The sequence below is a fragment of the Phallusia mammillata genome, chromosome 7 (assembly GCF_965637545.1).
Source record: "Phallusia mammillata chromosome 7, kaPhaMamm4.hap1.1, whole genome shotgun sequence".
Taxonomy (NCBI): Eukaryota; Metazoa; Chordata; class Ascidiacea; order Phlebobranchia; family Ascidiidae; genus Phallusia; species Phallusia mammillata.
In genome coordinates this window covers 19,820,028-19,839,327 of record NC_137258.1, presented here as the reverse complement: position 1 = coordinate 19,839,327, position 19,300 = coordinate 19,820,028, and the positions used below count along the sequence as shown (strand labels likewise).

The 19,300-nt window shown below is 37.3% G+C and overlaps 2 protein-coding genes across 2 annotated transcripts in view; both read left to right on the top strand.

The window, feature by feature from the left end:
• LOC145239347 (dynein beta chain, ciliary-like) overlaps positions 1–11,538 on the top strand; it is a 65,209-nt gene extending 53,671 nt beyond the window's left edge. Inside the window, exons 71-88 of the mRNA XM_080102651.1 lie at positions 158–293; positions 504–660; positions 1,114–1,272; positions 2,176–2,322; positions 2,734–2,892; positions 3,481–3,597; positions 4,009–4,220; positions 4,754–4,902; positions 5,408–5,551; positions 5,787–5,998; positions 6,479–6,583; positions 6,979–7,065; positions 7,146–7,265; positions 7,961–8,352; positions 9,153–9,302; positions 9,751–9,874; positions 10,113–10,266; positions 10,692–11,538. Coding sequence (XP_079958777.1) covers positions 158–293; positions 504–660; positions 1,114–1,272; positions 2,176–2,322; positions 2,734–2,892; positions 3,481–3,597; positions 4,009–4,220; positions 4,754–4,902; positions 5,408–5,551; positions 5,787–5,998; positions 6,479–6,583; positions 6,979–7,065; positions 7,146–7,265; positions 7,961–8,352; positions 9,153–9,302; positions 9,751–9,874; positions 10,113–10,266; positions 10,692–10,915 — 2,948 coding nt within the window. The 3' untranslated portion in view covers positions 10,916–11,538. The remainder of the gene's footprint in view (positions 1–157; positions 294–503; positions 661–1,113; positions 1,273–2,175; positions 2,323–2,733; positions 2,893–3,480; positions 3,598–4,008; positions 4,221–4,753; positions 4,903–5,407; positions 5,552–5,786; positions 5,999–6,478; positions 6,584–6,978; positions 7,066–7,145; positions 7,266–7,960; positions 8,353–9,152; positions 9,303–9,750; positions 9,875–10,112; positions 10,267–10,691) is intronic.
• A 1,394-nt stretch (positions 11,539–12,932) lies between these two features.
• LOC145238854 (growth hormone secretagogue receptor type 1-like) lies at positions 12,933–19,296 on the top strand. The gene is made up of 9 exons (XM_080102130.1): positions 12,933–13,092; positions 13,693–13,821; positions 14,112–14,241; positions 14,697–14,825; positions 15,129–15,268; positions 15,845–15,975; positions 16,456–16,584; positions 17,449–17,587; positions 17,955–19,296. The coding sequence occupies exons 1-9, from the start codon at positions 13,010–13,012 to the stop codon at positions 18,094–18,096; spliced, it is 1,152 nt and encodes a 383-aa protein (XP_079958256.1). The 5' UTR covers positions 12,933–13,009; the 3' UTR covers positions 18,097–19,296.
• The last annotated feature ends 4 nt before the right edge of the window (positions 19,297–19,300 follow it).

Below are 19,300 nucleotides of genomic sequence, written 5' to 3'. Positions count from 1 at the left end.
TGTTGCTGGTTAAAGATTGTCGTAAAGATCATATTGCTGATTTTTTGTCGCATATGGGCCCATAAGAACCTTTGTTTCTTGGGTGCTTGTTGGTTAATAACCCCTGATTTAAAGTATTGGTATGGCAAAAAAAAACAATGCTTTGCACGCTTTTTAGGTGAAAAGGTTTTAATCGAGAACATTGGTGAAAGCATTGATCCAGTTTTGGAGCCTTTGTTGGGAAGAAATACCATCAAGAAGGGAAAATACATTAAGATCGGCGACAAAGAATGCGAATATCACCCTGACTTCAAGTAGAACATTTTTTTTCTGCTTAGTATTTGAATGCCCGTTGCAAAATCGTAGTGCAGACGTTTCAGACTAATTTTATCCCCATTTTGCTAACCTTTTTTTACAAGGTTCTTGTGCAACTAAAAGAAATATGTGCTTATAACTGTGTGCAATCTAAATGGAATCCAAGTTACGATTTTCACAGAGATTTTACAACTGTGGTGAATTTACAGGTTGATCTTACAAACAAAACTGGCCAATCCTCACTATAAACCAGAGATGCAAGCCCAGAGCACACTCATCAACTTCACTGTGACAAGAGATGGTTTGGAAGATCAACTGTTAGCGAATGTGGTCAGGACTGAACGACCTGACCTCGAACAACTCAAGGTTAGTTCACGGAGTAAACCAGGGCGTTTTTGTGAGGACCAACTTAACGTTGCCCCTAAGACAGGGGTACGTTTACCCCCTGGCGTAGAAAGCACCAAAGCAAGATACATAGGTTGTCACAACTAAAGTTTGTTCAAGCCTATTTGAGAAAAATTAGGGCCTCTAATCTTTAACCAGCCTGTAGCACGCTGAAAGCATCACGTCTGTTTTGATGTTCATTGTTTTGCCCCGTTGGTGAATATTCCATGACTCAAGAAATAGTCTTTTCCTGTAGTCAGGCTCTCGGGCCACAACAGACGCCGCATTAAAATCAATACGGTGACCTTGTGATACCGCGTGATTGAAAAGGGCCGAAACGTCGGAATAAAAATACATTTTGGCAAAGTTTGCGTAAACGTAATCATGTGACGTCATGAGATGTAACAGTGTCATGAGTATTTTTTTCTGTCACAGGTTGACCTTACGAAGCAGCAGAACGACTTTAAGATCACGTTGAAACGACTTGAAGACAACTTGCTGAGCAGACTTTCCGCTGCCGAGGGAAACTTTCTGGGAGACACAGAACTTGTCGAGAACTTGGAACACACGAAGAGAACCTCGGAGGAGATTGAGGTAATCTTGTTAAAGACTGTAATTGACATACATGAGTTTATGGTCTTACTTGGCTAATGCCTTAATCAAGGGGTGCTCAACTTACTTCGGGCCATGGACCACCAAAACAAATCGTGGATTATTTTACTATTGAGTAAAGATAAAGTAAGCTTTCTTAACAGGCAGTTTTGTGAAAAATATACCTGTTCAAAATAGAAATCACATTAAATAACTGACAGCCTAAAGTTTAAACCAGTGGTTCCCAACCAGGGCCCATGAGCTGTGTTCCGAGGGGCCACGGGTGTAGATTCACAAGAAACACCCACTAAAAGCGATTTTCTTTTTAACTTTTTTTCCTAATTCAATCGACTATTTCACATACTATTTGTCTATATTGAGGTTTTTCTCGTTGCGTTACTCTATTCGACCTGTTTAAAGCCGAAATTAGTACCGAATTCCAGCACGAGATTGCCTTTTACATTTTACAAGGGGGCCACAGGTCCTTCAGGGTTACTTAAAGGGCCACGAGGCCAAAATGTGACTTTTAGAGGGCCACGGTCCACCAAAGGTTGGGAACCACTGGTTTAAACTAAACTAGGGCCGTTCTTTTCATCATTTAACTTATGAACAGATCCGTATATAGTGTTCCAAACTGAACTATCATTTTATACTTTTACGGATATATGCTAAAATTTCCGGAAACTTTTCCAAATATAGTGGACCACTCAAAATATTTTCATGAACCACCAATTGAAAACCAGTGCCTTCTACAATGCTATGATAAGAAGTAGTCATGCATTCCAAGCGACTATTTTATCTGCATTCTACCAAGACCCCTATTAATGTACATGCCATCATATCATAGTTTTAGTGGTGCTTGATGTTATGCAAAAAGGTTTACTTGTCTTAATTTTTTTCCTGCAGGTAAAAGTCCAAGAAGCGAAACGAAACGAAGTGAAAATAAACGAGGCAAGGGAACACTACCGACCTGTGGCATCACGTGCTTCTCTGCTTTACTTCATACTCAACGATCTTCACAAAATCAACCCAATCTACCAATTCTCTTTGAAGGTAGGCAGTCATAATATTCGATAGTAGACATCGCGAAGAACACTGCAATAGGAGTTGTACAATTTGAATTAAGTCAACTCGTTAACGTTGTCAATTTACTTGTTATGTTAAAATGGTTATAGTTTCATAGCGGTTTTTGCCATTTGATCTAAATAGCAAGTTAAATGCAGACCATTTAATCACAGCAAAGTGAAAACAAGCAGTAGAATAGTTTTAGTCTCGACAATAGATCACCTCCAGTGCTTACCTTGGGACGGGATTTTCGACCCTTACATTAAATGTTTTTGCTTACCTTATCACCTAGTCATTTTTTAAGTTTGCAAATAATAATGCAGTGCAACACACATTATAGGATGCTATGTTTTTTCCTGTCAAATATATACTTTTTTTAACAAAGCAACCTCTTCATAGGCATTCAGCGTTGTTTTTCTTCGTGCAATTGAGCTCACTCCACAGTTTGATAGCGTGGATGAACGCGTCACTAATCTCATAGACACTGTGACGTATGAAACGTTCGCTTACACCAGTCGTGGATTGTTCGAAAAGGACAAGCTTATTTTTACAGCCCTGGTAAGTCCGTTACTTGTTTTGTTTTTATCCTCGCTAGGCAGGCGACGCCCGAAAGTGTTATGATCACAATGAGTCTGCAGTCGAGCTGCCTGTTCTATTGCAAGTCCGTTGAACAGTTTTTTGATTTTTTTTTCACTTTGAACGTGGTGATTTTATTTAGATCGACCGATTAATTCCTTTGGTTTAGAGAAGTGGTTTTACCAATAGGGCGCGACCCCCGTGGGGATCGTTTGCCATTTTACTGTCTAAATCTTATGATTTAATTTTTACGACTTAGTTTATCAAGAAACCCAAGTGGCTAAGATAAGGTGATCTTGTGATCTTGTGAACACAATTCGATTGCGACCAATATTTACTAGATTCCAGTATATTGTCGAAGTTCTTCTTGAAAGCTGTTTTAATTTTTCTCTTAATACTGAATTGTAGCGAAAATGTCAATTTGTTATGAAAATATATGTATTTTTGTATTGTCTTCTTCTAATACTTATACTCTAATACTAAAATGTAGCTGGAATGTTCCTTCTGGTTGTAGTTGTAGATAGATTTGTATTTGTGGCTAAAGTTCAAACAATATTTCTTAACTTACAGGTCGCCTTTCAAGTGTTGCAAATGCGTGGTGACCTTGATACACGTGATCTTGAGACGTTACTTCGATTTCCCACCAGTCAACCAATGACAAGCCCTGTCGACTTCCTCACCAACCAAGTACTTTGTTCATTGTATTTGTTTAGCAGTTTAATTTAATAGCAATTAGTTTGCCTGGGATTTTAAACAGTATTTGTTCAAAGTGTGCCGAAAATAAGTATCGTCGAATAAAAAACAATTGTTTATTCTGCCGCAAACTAAAAAAATCGGCAAACACTGCTCTTGACCAGAGATTACCCCAAGGGGAAAATACTTGAAAAAATAAAAATATTAGGCAAATGATGGTAAAAAAACAGGGCAAAAGAAGACATGATTTAAGGGGTACGTTTAAGTCGGCAAAAATAGGTATGCGCAATTGGTGTGTAAAAAACTTTGAGGTACCTTTTTTATTTAAAATCTGCTTTAGAACAAACCAAGAAAAAATATTTAAGAAGCTCTGTGCTGGACTGAAATCTGTGGTTATTTGTATAGGCGTGGGGAGTTATCAAGGCAATGTCAATTCTGGACGAGTTTCTCAACCTTGACCGTGACATTGAAGGATCGCCGAAGAGATGGAAGAAATTGGTGGACAGTGAAGCACCAGAGAAGGAGAAGTTACCTCAGGAGTGGAAAACGAAACCTCCAGTTCAACAAATGTGCATCTTACGTACTCTGCGACCCGACAGAATGACTTACTCGCTTAGGTAACTGTCATATGTAGCAAATATTTTGGCATCTTAATGCTGTATTTTGGCCATTTAATGTTTGAAAAGTATTTGTCGAAAGGATGTTAGGCAACGTCGAACTTAGTGGCTCACAACCAGTGGTCCATAAATACTTTTTGGGTGGTCTACAACAATCCGCTATATTTGGTCATAAACTGAAAATGGTTGCATATAATTTATGGAATATTTAGTGGAAAACATTTTGTCTTAATAAATGGCTTTTTCTTGTTAGCTGTTTTTAAATATCACTTCTCAAAATTCTGTTTTAAGGAAGCATATTTCAAGCCAAAATGCTGGTTGTGTATGCTAATTACTCTATCCTTACTCTAAATTGGAATGGTCTACGAAATTATTTTAATTGAGCTGGTTGTCCATGGCCTGAATCGTCCACTGCTCTTATTTAAGAACCTCAAGAATAGTGATTAAATCTTAGTATTTGTTTGAAGTTAGAAAAATTTGAGGTTTCACGTAGGAAATTTTGAATTTGGTCGCAAGTAGAATTTTGTGCGCAGAAATTTCATCGAGCAACAGCTGGGATCGAAATATGTTGAAAACCGAGGAATCGAATTCATGAAAACATTTGAAGAAAGTTCGAAAAGCATTCCTTTGTTCTTTGTCCTGTCACCTGGAGTAGATCCGTTAAAGAACGTTGAAGCCTTAGGTTGGTTGGTTTACTTTATTGGTTTAAAATCGGTTAAGATAAACATAAATCCATAACCAAGATAAGCCCTAAAGCGTTAATGCATTCTCATATGGCAAGGCGTAGGCTAGAAAAAATTAGCCTGTGGTGGGATAACGTCTTCAATAGGCCTGGCCTACTATGATTGTTTAAAATGAGTTACTTATTTGTCCCTAAAAAGAATGTAAACAACTTACAGACTAAAATAGAATGAAATGTAGCTCTCTCAACGGTTTCTGCATCAGTGTTGTCAGTAGGGAAGGACTTTTTGTGTCGGGTTTCGATCGAAAAGTTTGACCATAAAACGGGTTTTTATTCTTGATTCGCGCTTTATTTCTGTTGCATTTTTACTAGCTTTCGTTGTTTTTAATCAAAAAGAAAAAACGGTCACTGTTTTCGACCTAGAAGGTCCAGTGTAGTTTTAAATGCATGTAGTTTTGTTCAAGTATGTTTTTCATATTTGTTGACACAAATGTTTTGTCTCCAGGCAAGCGATTGGGATATTCAGCCGATCAGGATAATTTCCACAGCGTGTCTCTCGGTCAGGGTCAGGAGGTTGTAGCTGAACAAGCACTGGAGGTCGCTGCGGAGAAGGGTCACTGGGTCATATTGCAAAACGTCCATCTTGTTGGTAAGTGAAACGACATTGATGTTTATGTCAAGCTACTTTTTGCACATTGTTAACTAGCAAGGCACCTGCAGGCACTAATGCCCAACTATAAATCATTCCTTACTACTAAAAAACTATTATAGGTCGTAAACCTGTAAACTTAAAATCGACGTTTTGACTATTTCAAACAACGGAATTTCATATTTAAATTTCATAAGTTCATGTCGACTTAACAGATTTGTTCAATGCTTTACAGCAAAATGGCTTCCTCGCTTGGAGCAGGTGGTAGAAAGGAATGCGGAAAACGCACACGAAGATTACCGAGTCTTTATCAGTGCCGAGCCACCAGTAACACACGAGTCCCATATAATACCACAAGGCATCTTGGAAAACTCAATCAAAATTACGAGCGAACCACCAACTGGAATGCATGCCAATCTGCACGCCGCTCTAGATAATTTTAACCAGGTAATTTGTTTTGATTAAATTGTTTTTGTTTATTTTTAAATGGTAACCCACGGTAGAGCTACTAACATCATACAGACCCACATTAGCTAATTTTTGATAGGTGGGGCGAAGAGCACTTTTAACCATTTATCTCTAAAAAATCCCAATCTCATTGTTAATTTAAATGACTGTACTCTTTACGCCATCTATCGGTATTTATATACCTTCTCTGTTATGAGTTCTAATGTTAGTGGCTCTACCATACGTCGGGCCGGGATTTTTGGTCAGGTTCGGTATAAAGTTTAAATAAAACGGGCTTGATTCTGTCCTGACTTCACACTTGGGCCGTAATTTTACCAACTTCGGATCAAATTCGAGCTTGGTTTTTAGCACTGAACATCCACATGGGTTTGCATATATAATGGGGTTGCATGCTGTCGTTATAAATCTGAAACTGAGGTTCGGGCTTCTTTTTTGTAACACTTGTTTTCATAATTGCAGGACACGCTAGAAATGTGCGTCAGAGAGACTGAGTTTAAATCCATTCTCTTCTCACTTTGTTATTTCCATTCAGCTGTGGCAGAAAGACGAAAGTTTGGTCCACAGGTATCAAATATTTTTCGTTTTTGAACAGGACCAAGTGTGAGCTTTTTATTTTTAAAACAGCACTGACAATAGCGACTTTCCAAATCTATTTCTTCAGCACAAATGAATAATTCAAAAACTGTGCACAAATTTACGTTTCCAGTTTCGGTTCAAAACGATTTGATGGATGGACAGGCGATAGTAACCTACAAAAACTGTTCAAAGCAACATTATTTCCGCGATAAACCACGCCAAGCTGGAGTTTTTACCAATTGTTAACCCTTAATATTAAACCTCTGTGCGTTTTCTGTAAAATCGTGGCAAATAAGTTTTCGATTCCAAAATAAACCGGTTTTGCGCATAGGTCGAATGTAATTAAAATCCAAAGTGATATGTAAGATTTACCTCTTTACCAGGGCTGGAACCGCAGCTATCCATTCAACACCGGCGATCTGACAATCTCCGTCAACGTGCTTTACAACTACTTAGAAGTGAATCCAAAGGTACGTATTTTATCTAATGCAAGGACCGGGTTTATTTTTCATGGCACACATGGCGTAAACAATATTCACTGCTTTTTTAGGTTCCGTGGACTGACCTGCGATATCTGTTCGGTCAGATAATGTACGGAGGCCACATTACTGATGACTGGGACAGAATCCTATGCAAAACTTATCTGGAAGTTTACATGGATCAAGAGCAGGTGGGTTATAATGTCGAAAGTACATCGATATGATAAAAGCATTTCCGTCAAGAACGAGAAAAATATTTGAATAACGCTTTGTTTTACACATTTAATAAAATTGTATATGTTTGTAGGTGAATAACAGTAGGAGACCGCACACTATTTTTGGTGTTTATTAAAAAACAAAAATGTGATTCAAACATGCTTGGGAAATGCACGATGTAAAAAAGTACACCGGCGCTTTTCCACCAAATTGTATACACGTCAGTAATTAACAAAGTGCATGAGATTAACATAAAACAGTATTGTTCTTTTGTAAAATATTAAGTCACTTTTGCATGTCTCTTTTGCAGCTAACATTCTATTTCTTACCGGTAAAAAATAGCCCGTTAGCTGTTACACCAATGACATACACGCATGGGGTTGCGGTAATAGTTATATGAGGTGCATAAGAGGAAATATGACTAAATAGCAATGAATCAGACAACACTTCATATTTGCAATCACCCTTTCCCTGTCTGTGCCAGTTTCCTTCTGTTTTCACCCCGTGTGGTATTATAAGAACGTTTGTGTTGGAAATAGTGTGATATTACCCTGATGAAAACATCCCAAATCAAAACATCGGATGAGTTGTTTATAATTTCCGGTATATTATTTTTTCACTTCCGGTATATTATTTTTTCACTTCCGGTATATTATTTTTTCACTCGCAGCTTGACAACGAGTTATACCTTTGCCCTGGATTCCCTGTTCCTCCCAACCTCGATTACAAGGGATACCACAAATATGTTGACGAGATGCTTCCTCCCGAGAGTCCGATCCTCTATGGCTTGCATCCGAATGCAGAGGTTGGAATCCTCACCGTAACCTCCAACCAGCTCTTCCAGATCGTTCTGGAGATGCAGCCACGTGAAGGAGCACAAACAGGGGAAAGAGGATCCACTATGGAAGAAATGGTGAAGGGAACCTTGGATGAGATCTTAGAGCGACTCCCGGAGGAGTTTGTGATGAGTGAGATCATGGCGAAGACTCTGGAGAGATCCCCTTACATCCTTGTCTGCTTCCAAGAGTGTGAGAGAATGAATATCCTCGTCAGGGAAATCAGGTAAATAACATTACAAATAAAGGCAATTTTGCAACTAAAACCAACTGACAAAAATCTAACTTTAAGTTCTTGTGGCATTTCCAAATTTTAAATGGAAAGTTTACTATGTGCAGTTTTAAAACAATTAATAGAGCAAATTAGATACTCTATGTATGTTTAAACCAGGGGTGTAAAATCTTTTTCACTGTGGGCCAAATACAATTACCGTGATTAGATCGCGGGCTGCACCTTTGTATAAGACAAGGTGATTTTACTTTGTTGCAATGCATACCAAATATGCCTATAATGAGTTAACAATTACAACCAAAATTCGCATATAATTCTAGCCGCATTATTGTCAAGTCGCAGAAAAAACACATTAATCAGCTCAAAAATGTTTAATAATTGGACTCGTTTGCCAGTATACGTTTGAAATCCAAGCGTCTCTGCGGGCCGCAAAACCTCTTATTAATCTCCCCCATTTGGCCCGCGGGCCGCAGTTTGCGCACCCCTGGTTAAAACAGTACCATTTCGTTATTTAAACAAACCTGTTTATGAGTTGACTCCTGTCGACTCATGACGTGGGTTCAAATCCCACCGCAGGATAGATTTTTCTAGCCTTCGCTTTGCCATATGGGAATGCTTGGTAATCGGCTGATTCGGTGTACCGTACTGTAATTTATGAATGTGTATTTCGGGATCGCTGGTCTGCATGGATACTTCAGAGCTGATCCCAGTTACGAATTTATGTTCACCTTAAATGTCAATGGAGGTTTTCGATTCACTCGATAAATGAACTTATAACATATCACGTTTTATAGACGCTCCTTAAAGGAACTTGACCTCGGATTGAAAGGGGAACTGACAATATCTGCTGAAATGGAAGAAATTCAAAACGCTCTCTTCCTTGATAAAGTTCCAGTTTCATGGACAAAAATTGCCTATCCGTCATTGGATGGACTTGGCCTATGGTAAGGCCTATGGTTCAATTTCTCCAAACCACTTTGGAAAATTTACTAACACAAGAACTCACAGACAGGCTTGCTAATTTCCAACGGAGCATAGGCTTTTACAATGGCAATAATTGCTTAGCAATTTGCTGAGTCAGCAATTATTGCCATAGTAAAAGCCTATGATACGTTGCGGCACCTTTTGAAATTTAGCAGGCCTGTCTGTGAGTTCTTGTGTTAGTAGCTCTACCAATCACTTTAAACCGGAATCGGAATCATAAAATTTTGCCCAGATTTGAAAAAAACAAAGGGCATTTTTTAAAAATTGTGTGCCTAATGTAGCATTAGAAGCTAACAGTTTAATATGAGGACTACGGTTTCTTGGTTCCTGATAAGTTAAATTTATTTAACTAACTCTTAACTAGTAAAGGTATATTTGTATTGTATTATATGAGTTGAATTTATGCAGGTATGCGGATTTGTTGGCACGGTGTCGTGAACTTGACACATGGACCCACGATCTTATGTTACCAGCTGTTGTGTGGCTTGGTGGACTCTTCAATCCTCAATCCTTCCTCACAGCCATTATGCAGGTATGTTAAATAGCATTAAGCTACCTTTAAGGTAATCGATCTTTACGAATAGCGCTAATACACAGATGTATGTAATGCCCTGTTACCACAACCATGTTGAAACGCTCGGCGTGCTCTGAGGTGAACTTTGCAGAAACGAGTATTTTATTTTACATCTGGTACATTCGCATGTACAGATTTTGTTTAAATTATTTTTTTCGCCCAAGTAAAACTGTCACAACTAATTTTGCGTCAACAGAGTATGGCCCGTAAGAACGAATGGCCACTTGACAAGATGGTGTTATCAGTGGATATCACTAAAAAATCAAAAGACGACTTCAGCCATCCACCTAGAGAGGGAGCTTACATTCATGGACTTTACCTCGAAGGAGCGAAGTGGGATTCTCAAACAGGTACTTGTCTATAACTTGGCCAAGTGCTTAGCGCAAGTTTGCTGAGTGCTAAGCTCAACCTCCCCGTGTTCACAATGGTTTATAATATTTCCGGGCCTAATTTGGCCTTTGTTTTCGAAAAGTTTCGGGTTCGGGCCGGTTTCGGGGCTTATTTCTCGTCACAGGACAAATGGGCCAGAAGAATTCGTTTTTTAAAGCAGATCTACATGACTTTAATGATAAAAATATTGGCCTAAATAGACGTAAAAAGCGACATGCTTTATTGTTCAAACGTTTCGGCAAATGCCCTACCATCATCAGTGATATGAAGGGCCACATCGGTTACAATTACATAGTTGTAAGACATATTTACCCTCAGCATTTCCAGCATTAGGGATTTACTAATTTTTATTTGTTCATTTTCAAATTGGTATCATTTCTTTCAGGCTTGCTGGCGGAGGCTAAACTGAAAGAATTAACAGCTCCAGTGCCTGTGATGTTTATCAAAGCGATTCCAATTGACAGACAAGAGACCAAAAACGTGTACGAATGTCCGTTGTATCGAACAAGGGAACGTGGTCCCACTTTTATTTGGACATTCAACATCAAATCGAAAGAGAAAAAGTCCAAATGGATTCTCGCCGGTGTAGCTCTTCTGCTCCAAGTCTAATGTTTATAAAACTGTACTGTCAAATTGTAAATAGTTTTTTTCTCAGTTTATTGTGATAAACTGGAGTAATTTTTACTTAATTGTGTGTTCACGCTTAGTGCTTCATATAGATTTATCGGTGGTCAAGACCAATGTGACATATTCTTTGTTCATAGTGTAGCGTTTATTCATATCATTTCCATCCTTTTATCGTCACTGTACATTTAGTGTTTAATTAAAGGGGTGAATTCAATTTTATTGCACTACCTCTAAATGCTTCAGCACACAATGACTGCATAATGTATGCTGTCCCCTTTGCTTCATACACTGCTAAAAAGTCCTCCAGCAATCCTGTAATGCAGTTTTTGTGCCTCAACCTTCACTGTGTAATACTTAATTGTCATGTCGTCCGTTTCTTATTCCAACCAATCAACGGCGAAATTTTGAGTGTAATTTTTAGCGTCCAATTTTAGGCATGTAGATAGTTGTAGACTATAACTTGTTGATTGTGACATTAAAAAAACGTTTTTTTCTTCAAAACATCACCTGGTATAAATAACAACTAACATTTTTTTCGGTTTTTATGAATCGCTGTTTCATTTCTATGGTAGTTTATCATAAATACAAATAAAGTACATTTTAAATTAGTGAGTCTTTTTTTAATCTTTTGATGAGTTTGTTTGTTTAAAAAGAAAGCATTAGCAGTCTCCGCAAATCTGAATTATTAGATTAAAGCGACAATTTTGTTACGTGTCAACAAGCCTAATGCCCAATATTAAGTACAAACATATTTTGCGCGTTTTAATATGTCTTCGTATTGTTGCAGTAAGATAGACATTGATTTTGGCCATGACCGGTTATACGCATTGTGTATAGGTTGCCTTGTAAGCGTGACTAGTCAAATCAGCTTAAAATCATCAGCATAAAAGGTAACAGGTTTCCAAAACAAACCTGCTATCATGTTAGCGTGAGGACTAATGCCTAAAAAAGTTTTCAGCTGGCGAGAAGCCCAGCTTGTCATGTACAGCAAAAGGGAAACATTCAGCCAAAGGCAAGTGGTTTTGTTGCGCTATGGCCGCTTTTGTGTGGCAAATTCGACATGTGAAAAACCACGGTTTTGAAATTGGTGTATTATTAAATGTTGTTTGCAGTTGCAGATGTTAGTGATAACTGACAAGTAAGAAAAGTTAAGCATAAAAGTTTCGATAGCTCTCAATGGACAAGGGTAAATTCCTGTTAAGAGTATCACCGTTTACCTTTGTATATTCAGAAAGAGAAGTGTCAGTTGGGCCTTTGTTTCAAATTTGCGAAAGTTATGTTTGACTTCCCAAAGCTTGCAGCAGAACTCACTAAAGAGACACAGGCAAATAAGTCTTAACCGCTCTTCATTTACTGCGGTTAAACAACTGCTTCACAGAATGTTAATAAATTGATTAGCACTTTCTGGCTCTAATGACATCATACAGTCTGTAATTAGCTCTAAATTGCCATTTTCACTCTTGACTGTGGTTAAAACTCGCGTCTTAGTACGAAAGCTACGTGACAAACAGTGGCGTTATTACTGAGGTGTGGCTGAAATTTAGTTCCGTTTCCACCTGACGAAGTAGGCGCTTTGGAAAAGGCAGGTGTCTTGGAAGATGGTAGTAGTTTCAAAAAACCAACTAAAAAAACTGTTTTGTTTTAAAATTAGGGCTTGTTTTGTACACAAGGTTTGTTTACGTTAAGAGTTAGGTTAGCTGAATCAGCAAGTCAGAATTATTACTACGTGATGTTGTTTTTTTTGCAGTTATTTCTACCACCACAATCGATTATAACATTGACGCTAATGAATTTTGTATCGATCCTAGCATGTTTTCGTACGTCACTAACCAATCTACTTTTTCCCATGACATTTTGACTAACTAAAAATCAGCGTTAACATAACGCGAGTGTATAACAAATGTTCATCACAAAAAAGAAAAAAAAGTACAGCTCGTGCCATAAAGGGGTAATACTTTGTTAGGTTAGATACCAGTAGACTAGTAACATGACATCCGACTTCTAATCGATTGTTTTTGCACAAGTTATGTATAGGAAGGTCAATAAATATAGTGATTGAAGTGATAAGCCTGTACAATGAGCTCTCCTGATTTCCCAAACGTATCAGCGATGAGTGTGGCACCAAACATGGCTAACGAAGCTTTCAACCTAACTTTACAGTAAGTTAAAATATATATGTGATAAATAATATGACTTTTGAACAAAGTTTGGTGTGCTTTGGGTCAAAATATGTTAAACCAGAACGAGTAGTATTGTACTGCAGCATTTGTTGTGTTTGCATTTTGTCCTATTTCAAACACTTAGTCGCAAAAGGCCTTTACTTGCTGAAGTCCAGATTATGGAGGTTGCTTTAAGCCAAAAACGCGCATGGTGCGACATTCCGACTCTGATCAAGTCCCTAATTAGTTTGTCCCCAATTCTGCTGTGCGTTTCAATTAGGCTTTGATTTTTCTCTTCAGTTCAACCTGTATGTAAAAAACTGTACTCTAAAAGGTTGTTTGTTACGTCTTTAGCTCTCATAAATGACATAGATTAGACTGCACAGCGATTATATCAGAACAAAGATCTTATAGATGACTTTTGTGATGTTTCATGTGTAATAGGTGTAAGTAATGTTAATGTACTTACAAATTAACTTTATTGCTCATAATTGATTGCGCAGCTTTGATGGAGATGTGTAAATTATTACCTACTAACAGGACTTACATAAAAACCATGCTAACTAGTATAGATTGTTTAATCTGATTACCTGTTTATAGATACTATCAACCCCCGTTTGACTTTGTCGGCGTGTTAGTGAGTGCTTTGGTTCTTCTTCCACTTGCTGTGTTTGGAATTTGTGCAAATATTCTTACGATATATGTCATAGTTCAGGCACCACATTTAAGGTGAGTGTTATTTGAACATATGAAAAGCCACCTAAACGCAAAATGTTTGAATTATTTAACAGGCTCTAAACTTCGTTGTTTTTCAAGATACCTGTATAATTCACATAAGTATTATCATATACATTTTCAGTGTCTTGTTCAAATAATTCTAAAATGTATATTACTGAGGTGAAATTGTGCGCGACTGCTGTCTTTATTGCTGAATCTCTGGTGACTTGTGATTGTTTAATATACTGTATAAAGTTTGTGTAGAAATATCTAAGTTAGGAATTAAAACTTGTGTACTTTAGGTCCATATTCAACTATTTCATCGCCAGTTTGTGTGTGTCTGATCTGATATCAGCAATATTAAGTCCACTCTTTCTGTATCGTCGCACTTGGGGATTCGATCACTGGATCATCTCCAACTTTTTGTGCAAGGTAAGGAAAGGTACAGAAAAAAAAACAATCTGCATCACAAAAACGCTTTTTCGAAATCTTTTTGAAAACTTGTGATTTTGCTCAAATATCGTCGTGAACACACAGTACTCGTAAAATATATTTTTTTTTTACAAGTGCTATGGTTCTTAACTTGTAGAATTACCGGAAAAGGAAAAATTTGATATTTTGGAATGGGTTTACCTGACGATACCCTTTTGTGACGTCGCAGATTATTTCTTTTTGAAAAGGTTGTGAATAAAATTCTTAAAGATAATCGTTTTAGACTAAAATCGTTTTGGACTAGTGGAGTAGAATTTTGTTTCATTAAGCTAGCGGGATAGGAGATTTGTGGGGCACTTTTAATTTTAGGGACGAAAAGTTAACAATCTCTGATAAACACATATGATTTTAGTACTTTTTTGTGATTCTTAATTTGCGTATTGTACTTGCTTTAGGTATTTTGGGGTGGCGATAATGGAACGTCGGTGGCAACTTCTCTACACATTCTATGCTTTGCATTTTTCCGCCTTCTTACTGTCGCTTTTCCGCATCAATACAAGAAAATCAAGGATGTCCATGCTAAGGTAGTTCAGGTTTTTTCAATGTTCTTCTGTGTTCATTGTGTCGTTTATGAGTTATTGAAGGCTATCAAATTCTTCGACTTTTTATCCATTTTTTTGAAATTTTGAAATATTTGATACCCAAAAAATACTAAGAAGTGTTATACTTTACTTCCCAACCTTGTAGAGCAATGTTATTTTTGTTTGTTAATTAGTTATTCGATGGCTGCTTGTCATCAAGTTTCGTTTTCATTAAATATTTACGATCGTTCAGTTAGTGGCTGATATAAATATGATTCATAAACTAACAAAACCCATATTTTTCAGATGTGCATTCTGTGTATATGGATCCTATCAGTTGGTTGTGGATTTGTTCCTTTTTCAATTTGGATGAGCGCAAGGAAAATGAACAGATTTGTTCTCAGCCAAGAGACTGGATGGCCGTCTTGTACCATCAGCCTTTACTGGTAACGATTGTTTTATCTAACCTTATTGTTTGCACCAGGAGAGACAACCTTTATCACTGATGAGCGTAATGCATTTAACGTAATTAGAAGACTGGTCTCAAGTCAAGTTGGATTTAAATCAAGTCAAATTTGTTTGCATTGTCACTTTATCACATTGTTATCGTTAAACGGTTTCGGAAAAAAGCAAGGACTCCAAAAAACATGAGTTATCGAGTCATGGCCGCACCTTTGTAAACCACGAGTTGTCTTTACTCTGTTGCATATCAAACACGCATGTATACATACACAACTAACACGAAAACGCAAAAATGCAATAAAAATAGCACCCTGAAAAACCGGGTCGCTTGCTATCACTGCACTAAAATATTTTAGCGGTTCACACTTCATTTAAAATTTGGAAGGTCTTCGCAGACCGCACAACCTTTATTTAATTGGGCCACATTTGGCCTGCCCTGCTACAGGTTGGACACGTCTGATTTGTATCGTTTAAAAATGTTTACCTCATTATTTTTGTTTGTATTATTACTATTTCATTTTTATTTTGGGTTTTTAACTATTGTTGTTTGGTCGTTATAGGTTTCAGCAGTTCAAGGCTTACGCAGTGTTTGGTTATGCAGTTTTTTTCTACGTTCCATTCGCTCTCATTTTGGTTTTCTCCATTTCGGTGGCGGTGGTTATGCAACTAAGAAGACGGCAAAGATCTATAGGTGTGGATCTGAATAACTTAAAAGGGTCCAATAATTTACATAAACGTCTTGTTGGCGTATGATTCACTATCACAATTGAGTTGAGTTTATTTCGCTGGGAAAAAGAAAACATGCGACACACTGGCACTAAAACTATAACCATAACCAAGCCCGAAAAAGCTACACAACGTTTAAACGCCAGAATCAATAGTCCGTTTTAAATGTTTTTAAAACTACCTTTTATTACAAATATTTAACATACTTCAGTGAACGAATTTCCCGTCTGATAAATAGTTTTGAACATTAAATGTTTTCAAACCAGTTCTAAACCATATCTGTGTTGTAACATATAACTTAGTCCTGTAATTTTTCATAGATTTTATCCGATCTTTTGCTTTAAAACATATTTCCAACTAATTGCGAAAGGCCAATACAACGTAGTAACTCAAATTTACTTTGAAAACAAACTAAGTAAATTGAATGGATTTTTGTCTGGTGTAGGATATGCCACATCAATCGGTGTGTATCCACGCGGTGCAGAAGCTTTAAGACAACGAAAGGAAAAACAAGCAATTGTTCAACTAATGCTGATAGTCGGTTCCTTCCTCATAGGATATATCCCACATACAGGTGATCAGAGACTAGTACTTATAACAGAATTAACCGCACTTTTAAGCTCATAAAATATTGGCACACACCCAACGGAGTTTCAGGTTTATCGACAAATTGACAAATTATCGTTGTAAAATTACCACCTACGAGTAGTTTCCATGAAAATAAGCTTTTAATTGTAGACAGTTTGCTGATCACAGCATCCAATATGAGCACTTTTAACATATTAGGCTGTGCTGTTTGACCCGCCTATTTTAATTTTTCCTTTGGCTTCATCTGTTTGTGAAGAAAATATCAATCTCATGAGCATTTAAAGCCAAAAACGTGACTTACAAAAGGGCGTTCCTGCGGTGTATGTCGTTTATATATTTTTTCCATTTCCATATGTACACAATATGGACTTATATGACCAGAGTTGTAAGTAGGCGCGGGTTAGGTTTTCGGGTTTGGGTTCGGGCCATGTTCGTTTTTTTTTAACAAACGGGCTTGATTCGGGACTGACTTTCCATTCTGTGTCCGTACTATTTTAAAATATAAATTACCCACCTAAGTAGCTTTTATCTAGACTATACCTAACACCCAACAGCCCGAAAACGTCTTGTTTAAACTTTTGTCTATTATTGTCAATTATGTATGTCTTCTTATATAGGCCTGTCAATAAAACTTTTGAGCCTTAACGGGCTTTTTTAAAAACGATTCGGGTTCGACCCTGGTTCGCTTACATGTATGTATGCGACTTTACATCTGGAATTAAGCATGCTACTTTTTGTGTGCCCCGAGGATAAAAAAACGGGCGAATCAATTGTAAAAATAAAAATAAACGTGCGCACCGTTTAGGTTTAGGCTGATAAAGTTTAAGATCTTGGCATTTGTCTTCCGCAGCTTACCACATCTACGCGACCACAACGAAAGCAATAACACATCATGATGAGGTGGTCCATTGGTGGTTTGGCATGTCCGAATACATGCTTCTAAGATTGAGTGAATGCCTCAATCCAATCTTCTACAATCTGGCTTCCAGGTAGAAAAAAATACAATCTTCGTCTCGAGTCTTGCTTGTGGTCAGAGTATTTTAATTTTTTTCTGCAGCAAAATGTTGAAGGTTGTCCTTTTTTACCATTCCACCCCGTATGCAATAAGTTGACCTTGTAGTCTTCTTTGCCCAAAGGAATCGAACGGCTTATCAATAGTTTTTGTTTGTTCACAAACGCGGTCTTACAACTTTTATAGTTTTGGCATTAATTTTAGGCTAAAAAATGTAACAACATGCGTTGTTTGAGTTCAAAATAGGCCCATGTGTTTACAATACTTAAACACGCATAGTTTACTTTGACACAGTCTAGGCAAGAAAAGCTGTAAGCCTTATTTTTTACTTTTTATTTCATCAGTTCAATGCGCAAAGAAACGAAGTCCGTGCTCAGCAGAGCGTGTCGATGTCGAAAATCACGTGATCGAGACGAGTCTTCAAAACAAGTGAAGGTTTTTGCTCTCACCAGTTCAACACCAGATCAAGCAAAAAGTGCAGCATAAATGATATATGTTTGTTTTCCCTTCGAAACCAGAAAACGACACAAATGATTTGAGTCGTTTTTGGTGCGTTGAGAGTGGTTGATTTTGAGTTGCATATACATGCAAAAGTAGATGTTATTCAAGTGAATATGGCGGTGACTGTACAAAACGCTGTTCCCGTGTATATAGCATTATTCAAAAGGATTTTCGAAAACAGTATTTTCTTTTCAAAACAATGCCTGCAGACAATATTCGTATCTTCAAATGTTTTTTGTTTGATTTTGAATGTATGTTTAAAATTCCGAACATGTCCTCTAAGCAGAAGCCAAGCAATGCCCAAAGGTTAGATTTACCGTTATATGGACGGATTTGGCGAGCATATCCACATTAGATATTCGGATACACTCCTTGCGGGCATGTACAATCACATCACATTATATCCGAATGTGAGCAGAATGTCACTTACAGCCTTAATCAAGCCATTGTTTCAGATTTTATTTTTACCAAGTTCTGCCCGAACCCGACTCAAAAATCCAGCCCTACTTTTAAACTTCTGTAGTTTTGATGTTTTCGTACTTGAAACACCTGTGCAAACACACCCCATGAAACCACTGAAATTCAAATCTCCTGTTTTCTTTAGCGTACATCCGCAACTCGCCCTGACGCCGAATTTTTTTCGCATGTTTTCTAATTAAATATTCAGGCGCGTGTAATCGCGAAATCAGAACGGCTTGTAAAGTGATTTTCATTAGAAATTCATTTGCGAACTGAATTATTCAATGTAATACTCTACCGATCGTGGTTCTGCGAGTTTCCCACAAGACTTAGGTTTCTTTTCCTATGCCATTTCTTCTTTACCCAAACAGGTAAATAAATCCTTGTCAGTGTCGTATTGCAGAAAACTGTATAAAACATATTACAAGTCAGATAAGAACGTGAAATCCATGGTATAGATATTTGTCAGAAAAACTATTTGTGTGACAAAAAAGATATAAAAATGTTTGCAATTCGATTGAACAGTTAGACGAAACAAGGTATTAGACGATCAAGCAGTTTAATATTTCAAACAATAATAAACAAATAGAAAAATCAAACAGTCACGCTGTTTTTTCAAACTGATTTGCGTATTATAAGAAAAATGTGTAGTAACGTAATGGAAGCAAGCTGTGACATGCTGTTTAAATTAAAAAGTACATAGCACAAAAGTTTGTAAGTCGTTTTATGT

Excerpts from the sequence above, each read along its gene's own strand:
- LOC145238854 (XM_080102130.1), top strand. The coding sequence starts at position 13,010 with ATGAGCTCTCCTGATTTCCCAAACGTATCAGCGATGAGTGTGGCACCA. Across the intron at positions 14,242-14,696 it reads TCTCCAACTTTTTGTGCAAG|GTATTTTGGGGTGGCGATAA; the intron begins GTAAGGAAAGGT and ends TACTTGCTTTAG. Across the intron at positions 17,588-17,954 it reads TTCTACAATCTGGCTTCCAG|TTCAATGCGCAAAGAAACGA; the intron begins GTAGAAAAAAAT and ends TTATTTCATCAG.